This window comes from Porites lutea, chromosome 6, assembly GCF_958299795.1.
Source record: "Porites lutea chromosome 6, jaPorLute2.1, whole genome shotgun sequence".
Classification (NCBI taxonomy): Eukaryota; Metazoa; Cnidaria; class Anthozoa; order Scleractinia; family Poritidae; genus Porites; species Porites lutea.
In genome coordinates this window covers 20,462,125-20,469,683 of record NC_133206.1, presented here as the reverse complement: position 1 = coordinate 20,469,683, position 7,559 = coordinate 20,462,125, and the positions used below count along the sequence as shown (strand labels likewise).

At 37.2% G+C, this 7,559-nt stretch overlaps 1 protein-coding gene across 1 annotated transcript; it reads left to right on the top strand.

Moving 5' to 3' along the window:
- Window positions 1-4,738: 4,738 nt before the first annotated feature.
- LOC140941374 (galanin receptor 2a-like) lies at window positions 4,739-6,476 on the top strand. Its single transcript, XM_073390365.1, has one exon. The coding sequence runs from the start codon at window positions 4,797-4,799 to the stop codon at window positions 5,982-5,984; it is 1,188 nt and encodes a 395-aa protein (XP_073246466.1). The 5' UTR covers window positions 4,739-4,796; the 3' UTR covers window positions 5,985-6,476.
- The last annotated feature ends 1,083 nt before the right edge of the window (window positions 6,477-7,559 follow it).

Here is a 7,559-nt window from a genome sequence, read left to right as displayed (position 1 = left end):
GGGTTACTATTTCTCTTTATATTGTTGTGAAGTATTTTGAAAGTTATTTTAAGATCTGTCTCATCTTTTAAGTTTCGTTTTTGTTTTATCATAAAGTGAGTCAAGGTTAGTCTTGATTTTGACCTGTTTGCCCACATAGGGTTCCTGTTTTGATCTTTTGTTTTTACTTGTACGTGACTTTATGCTTAGCTCGCAAAATGTAGTTAAGTCCATTTTAGGATTATTCTTCGCTTGCCATTGTCAGATCAGTGTTATTTTTTCATAGGTGGTCGTGTTTCTGATGTTAGAGCTGAGCTTGGTTCATTAGACTCGTTGAATTTCCTATTGGGGTTTGTTAACCAGCGTTTTAAGTTTTTCATTGGTTTGTAGCTTCTTACATGCATGTAGATTCAGTAATACCAAAACATTACCCACTCCGAATTCACCTTGATTTTATTCCCACGGTCAGCTAACCCAAACATATCCAGCTTTGGCTATAAAAAGCGCTATTTGACTTCTTAGTTTTAGAGTAAGAATTGGGCGGAGAAGAAGAGTAAGAGGATTAAGACTGTTAGCAAAAGTCAAAGAAGAATGAAGTCCAAGATGTAAATCAGCTTCTTGGTACCTCATTGTGTAGCGAGCGAGTTGCTCGAACACACCCCCACAGTATTTATTTTTGTAGTCAAAATTAGGCTTCTAAACCCAACAAAATGTTCAATAACACCGCAGCGCAGCGGAAATATTTCGGAACAGACCAACGTGAATTTTTAAGGAAATTTACTTAGATCTGAGAAACACTTATAAAAAGTCGGGCTTCACTTTTCCAAGACTTTCTCCAGCTTCAGCGAATCCTTCATTTGTCATCCTTCAGCTTATCACCGCAGCCCAAAACGCAGTTTTGTTAGTGCTGTCATTTCCCTTTTGAAGCGAATCTGCTGATTTATCAAACTGGGCGATTCATTCCTCTTCAAAGCCAAGATAAGATAATGAAGTGTTTCCTGCAAGCCGTTTGTCGAGGGCACAAAAAAATGGACAGTTGTTGAAACGCGTTTGAATTATTTTCGCCGTGCAATATAAATTATATTGCCTTTACGAGAGTCTACATGAAAGCCAATACAGCTTAACATTTCGGATCTTCAGCTGAATCTGATTCTGGCTGCAGGAAATAGATTTTTGGAAAAGACATTGCTTTTTGAATTTGTCTTTTTCAAAAGAGCAACTTGACCTTGACATTTTTTTCTTCAGAACAAAAGGTGTTAAATTTCCGTTAAGGTGATATTACACGGAACGATTCGCAACGACGAGTTTTAGCGCAACATAACGTTGCAATATTGGAACAATGTTGCAGCCATTCGAAACAATGTCTCAACAATGATCCAACGCTGTCTTGTGCTAAAAATCGTCGTTGCGAATCGTCTCGTGTAACATCACCATTACTGCGAGATTGAGGAAACATTGAAATCAACAATGCTGTAGGCTGTTCAATATTTCCCCCATTAAACGCGGAAGATTCGCAAATATTTATCGTTGTATAATAAGCTGTAGCTATAATGGCAAGACATAAGGCTTGCAATGAATAAAAACCCTTGCTCTTGTAAGAAAAATTAAGTTTCCAACAACACCGTGTGCACTGGATAAAGTGTGCAATTAACAGCAAACGATCTATAGATTGGAATGGTTATGAAGACTCCCGTCTGACTCCTTTGTGACACGTTTTTCTGGACCTGACAGTGCACAACGTTCAATAGCACTACTATCATTTTCAACTTATTGACAAGTAGGAATGTGGCATCAATTTATTCACAGTCACAATTTGTGAACAGAAAACAAGGTATTTTGCACTGTCAGGGAGCTTCCAACGTAAACTGCAGCACTGTTGACTTTTTACCTTTGATGTTTGTCGCTTTTCACACCCAGTCTCCTACTAGCTATGGTTCATGCAATAAATTTTAATTACTTTGAGGCTTCTGAAGATTCCATACAGATTTACATTCTATACATCTACTTTTATAACCGAAAAGATTTTCTTTTATTTTGCCGATTTATGCCTGAAGGTAGAGGCAGTACTTAGAAGCGCATTCGGGTAGTGCAGGTAATTACGGTTAGCTTTTTTAGTAGAAGTCACTTATTTGATCTCTTCCTTATGATTTGCAAGCTCAGTTGATTTTGATTGGTTCACTTTCGTGATGGTGCATGCCTGTTCAATGTGCAATGGCTGAATGTTCGAATTAATCAATATTCATTTGGTGGTCAGAATAAATTAGTTTGCTTTATTTATCCTTTGTCTCAAACTGTGGGAATTAGCACAAGACAACGGAAAAGACGTTTCTTAAAATAGTTGCTTTTTTTAATAAAACATTGCAAAAAAATGTGCCAATACTTATCTACCTCCTACGAATGAAGCTATTTAGATCTGACAACTTTGCGATGTATCTTTTCGTAACAAAATATTTTCTAGGTGTCCTTACGGAATGTCCTCACGGAACTTTACGTGATGTAGTTAGGAAATGTTGAAATTTTCAGACAGACCGAGACAGTGAAAATATAGTTTACCGGAGATAAATCAAACAACAATAAAAAGGGACGTTAATTATTATCATTACTTTCAGCGTGATATTGTTGATCAGTTGGGTGAAGTGTTTCATAGATTCATTTTATCCTATACAATAGGCTAGAACTAACCTAAACTGCGAGGGTCTTCTTTGCACTTATTCTTTATTCCGCAATTCTAATATATGAAATTCATACATCAGGGGCACCCTACGTCAATTTTCGGAAAATATCTGTTCGGAAGACGATTTGAGATCTAGAATTTTGGGAACATTTGTTGTAAAATTTCTTGCTTGCCTGCCTCTCCTAGGATTTTCGAACATCTAAAAAATGGTATAATTGCCTATTTTTAACGGATTTTTACCCTAAAAAGGTCACCTAGAATTTTCGGGAGCCTTTTTTCTGGCTGAAATTTTCGAAAAGGTAAGTTTTGATCCCTATAATTTTCAGATCACTAGATTTTCAGCTAGGAAATCCGAACAGATGAAAAATTTTTAGGGGATAAAAAGATGCCTATATCTACCATTTACATACTAAAATACGTTTAACAATGCTATTTTTAAGTGGTTTTTAACTATATTCTCTTTGGGTGCCCCTGATACATTCATTATTATACAATTGGCAATATTGGATACTTAGGATTTATGCACCGTCTCTTCATTTGTACATAATTTTTTAACGCATTTGTTCTCTTTAGTTGTCTTTTTTTTTAAAAAAAAAAAAAAAAACTTATCACACAGCCACTTGAAAGAATTTTCTTTTACTCCACCACTAAACGCCTTCCTATTCCGTGTGCCTTCGCATTCTCAAGCTCGATCCATTCACTTAACCCTCTTTATATTCTCAACGTGCAGTTATGAAGGTGCCAGCGACATGGAAAGAAGTTCTAACCAGTTTTCCTTGTGGATATAATTGTTTGTCGTGATCATTAACATGAAGTCCAGTCTCTCAGCAGTGCTTCCACAGAGGATCAATCAGTTTTCTTTACTCTACATGCCACTTTAATTGTTCCCTTGAATTTCTACTTTTGGAATATTACATAACTAGTAAGTTATCTTTTTACCTCCCTCGACTATCAACTAAGGCAAACTGATAAAATACTGAAAATTATACCGGCCGTCATTTCCCCTTGTTTATCATTTTGCTTCACTTATAGGGAAGCAGTTCTTTCACAATGTACCATTTGTTTTTCAACATTTGCGATTTTTTATCTTTTTTTGGAATAGTACACAAGCCAAGACAGACACTACCAAAATACAATACTGAAAATTGTACCGGGTCATTTCCTCTCATTTCTAAAACGACCTTGAGAGACCCGAAATTCAAAAACACCGTAAGGAAGTCAGCTAAGCCATAAATTTCACTTGAACTGTTTTATTGTCAAAAGAGTGCTTTATTTTTTGTTGATGATACAGAAAGAGACTCAATAACTATTTTCTCTGCTGGATGGCTGATCACTCCGGGAAATGAACAAAAAGTTAGCCTCGGGCTTTTACATTATCATCCTAGGAATGATATAAGCTACAAATAGATAAAAAAAAAAACGAATCCCTGTATACTTTGGACTTTCATCAATAGATGTAAGATATATATTAGGTTGTAAAATATCTCCATCCAGCTTAACATGCAATCAAACAGAAACTTAACTATGGGCAAAAAAAAAATTAAGTTGTTATTTTTTTAAGTTTTCGAGACGACTTTTGGGGACGTAATTTTATGAAAAAATGGTTACCGAACGTCGCCTGTAGAGTTAAACATGTGAGTCTCTAGTTTGCATGAAAGCGACGCGTGCAATTTTTCTATCAGCAGGTGCTAGGTTTCATAATCAATGAATCGACGGAAGAAAGTGTCAACTGCATTACTGTGTGTTTTCAGGGCTAGGTTTAATGATAAAAAGTGGCCTCTGTTTAAGGCTGTTAGTGTCGGATGAGACACGCTGTAACCACCTGAAAAAACTTTGAAGTGGACAATTAATAAACTAACATTTGAAATCAAGTCTATTTCCTTTATTTTTCTTTAGCAAATTTGAAAACAATGAAGTGAAAGTTCTGTGTTAGTTCTCTCGGCTCGTTTGCGAACAAACTACGCGATTGGTCGATTTGGTGTTGAGACAACAATTTCATGAAAGGCCGATAACCTCTAAACGACCAATCAGAAGACTGTATGAATTTTAAATAAGTGCTTTAAAAGAAATTTGAGAATTGCCAAATTTCGGCATTGATTTTTGGCCTCTGAAAGGTTCAGATGAATCACAGCCGCGTCGCAAAATGTCGAAATCAAAAACGTCAAATTTGACATTGGTTTTGGCGACTTGGTCTTCTTCACTTCCCGATAGTGTTTTAAACAAGACAGAAGTTTTCCCATTCTCTGATGGCCAGCAGCACATTGTGCGGCCGTATTCAAAAGCCGAAGAGTCATTGTTTCTTCGTTTTTCCTTCTCTGCTGTTGTTCTATGCACGATCGTTGGCAGTCTCTTGGTCTGTGCCGTCAACATAAAGAACAAAGGGATGCTTAAGAGTCCATACAACGTGAACATATTTCATCTGGCGATTACCGACTTGCTAGTTGCATTCGTGGTTTTTCTGACACCAGGATTTACTTTCCTTGAGATACCCAATCCGCCTGAGGGAAAACTTAGCGGTGAAATATTTTGCCGTATCATTTCATCGCACTTTTTAACCTTCAGTACCGCGACTACGTCAATTTACATCACCGTGGCCCTCGCCACCGAACGCTGGTACGCAGTTGCCAGACCACTGCAATATCGTGCCAAATTCCACAAAAAACGACTCATTTGCGAAGTTTTTATAATCTGGGGATTATCTCTTTGCGCGAACGCTTTGCTGCTTTTCGAGGTAAAATACAACCCGGAAATGGACTCCTCCAAGCGCTGCGAGGTCACAAAGATTCCATTCACTGATTCTAACACGTTCAAGATCCTGGGAGTTGCTCAGTTTCTGGTGAAGTTTCTTATACCGTTTCTGGTCACGTGTAACTTGTACTATCGCGTGTTAAAGGAGACACACAAGTCACGCGTAATGAAATGTAGGATCGGCAATGACATGCGTCATAGCATATCACGGATGGCAGCTGTGGCCACACTTGTCTTAACTATATGCTGGCTACCGAATCAAGTGTATTACGCCGGCTTCGCGTTTGACTTGGTCACACTCAATACTCCAGTCCATTACACCACCATTGTGATTGCAATGATAAACTCTTGTCTGAACCCGTTCATTTTTGCGTTTCACTCAGTACAGTACAGAACTGGATTCAGAAACCTCTTTTGTGGGGTATCAGAAGATGACAAACTGAAGCGAATTAGGGGATTGGGGAAATTCAGGTTCACACAGTTCTTTAATGCATCCAGCATTTCTGCGCCCCTTTCGCCCGGTTTAGGTCGTTCTTTTCGGGCCAATGAAAGGCCTCATAACAGCGTGGACATTTCACCATAACGTGAAATGTGAGACAATCTTTCCTCTGTTCTACTACTGCCGTATAAAGAAGAAGAAGAAGAAGAAGAAGAAGAACCTTTATTAATTTATACCGCTCAGGGTAGCCCCTTCAGACGCAAAAAGCTGTCTGTTATCAATGGGAGCCCTGAGCAACAACGCACAAAAACACACTAAACATATAAACATTACACTAATACAGGTAATAATATAAATAGAAAACTATTTTCAATTAAAAGATTAAAAGATGTAAAACACGAAATATCATTAAGATAATTCGTTAAAAAGAGTGCAACCATAATAATACAAGGATCTTTTTGCAATTTCAGTTCTTACAGCAGGCGGATGTAAGAGGTTGCTTTGTCTAGTAGCGCGCGCATGGATTGTATTATTACGTTAAAAATATTGTTTAAAATACTGGGGACATTGAAAAATACTGGGGACATTGAAAAGTGTTTCTCTGGCGATAAAGAACCAAAGGCTAGAACGGTACACGATATCAAAGCAAAGTTCTCCTCTCCGTTATTAAGAACTGAAACAAATCACACTTTACAAAAGTACAAAATAAGCAATATGATAGCAGACGTATAAAAGTAAAAACGTTGGCACAAAAGCATGTAAATAAGGTCACAATTGACATGATTATAATGTAAATAAGTTCATAGTTAACATGATTATCATCCATGGCATGATTTAGCCATTTTGAAAGGTTGCGCGTGCGACTGGGTCACCGTTGTGTCGTACGGTACTATGGGACTGTTGTAGGAACGCTATATTACTTCTTTAATTGCTGTTGCGAAGTTGCGCAGGAAACTGGGTCAGTGTTGTGCCAAATTGCACTATGGGACTGTTTTGGGAGCACTATCGCTTCTTTTATTGGCTGTTCATGCGCGCGAGACTGGGGCAGTGTTGTGTCAAACTGCATTATTGGACTGTCTTAGGAACGCTATCTCTTCTTTTTAAGTTTAAGTTTAAGTTTAATAATACTGTGTCATGCTAATACAAGTGAATAAATTACAGAAAATACAAAAAGTGCATGACTGGAGAATAATTTGGGGAAACTAAATTCCCATACAAAGAATATTCTCTAATATTAAACATATTAAAAATAAAGAAGTAAAATTTAAATGCGGCCCAAAACTAACCTAATTAAATTGCATACTAAAATTGACACTAAAAATTAAGAAATAGAATTTAAATACGGCCAATTCTTTAATTAAATTGCATACTTGTCACTCACGTTACGCCTGATTTAAAATTGACACAAATGATCTAACAGATAGGACTTAAAACTGCTCAAGGAAGGTGCATACATAATGTTCGATGCAATACTATTCCAGTCTGTTATGTAGCGATCGAAAAATGAAAATTTATCGTAATTTGTACCTGTCTTCTTAGGTCTTATATTAAAATTATGTTTCCAACGCGTTTCCCCTAAAACATTAAAATCAAAAGACATAAGAGGATTTATGTCACAGTGTCCGAAAATTATCTTGTACATCTGCACTAAGCAGATAAACTTCCTTCGCCATTTCAGGACCCCAAGTCTCTCCGGATATTCTTTCTCTGATCCGCAAA

What these genes read in the sequence shown, in the direction of transcription:
- LOC140941374 (XM_073390365.1), top strand. Translation starts at nt 4,797, where the DNA reads ATGTCGAAATCAAAAACGTCAAATTTGACATTGGTTTTGGCGACTTGG.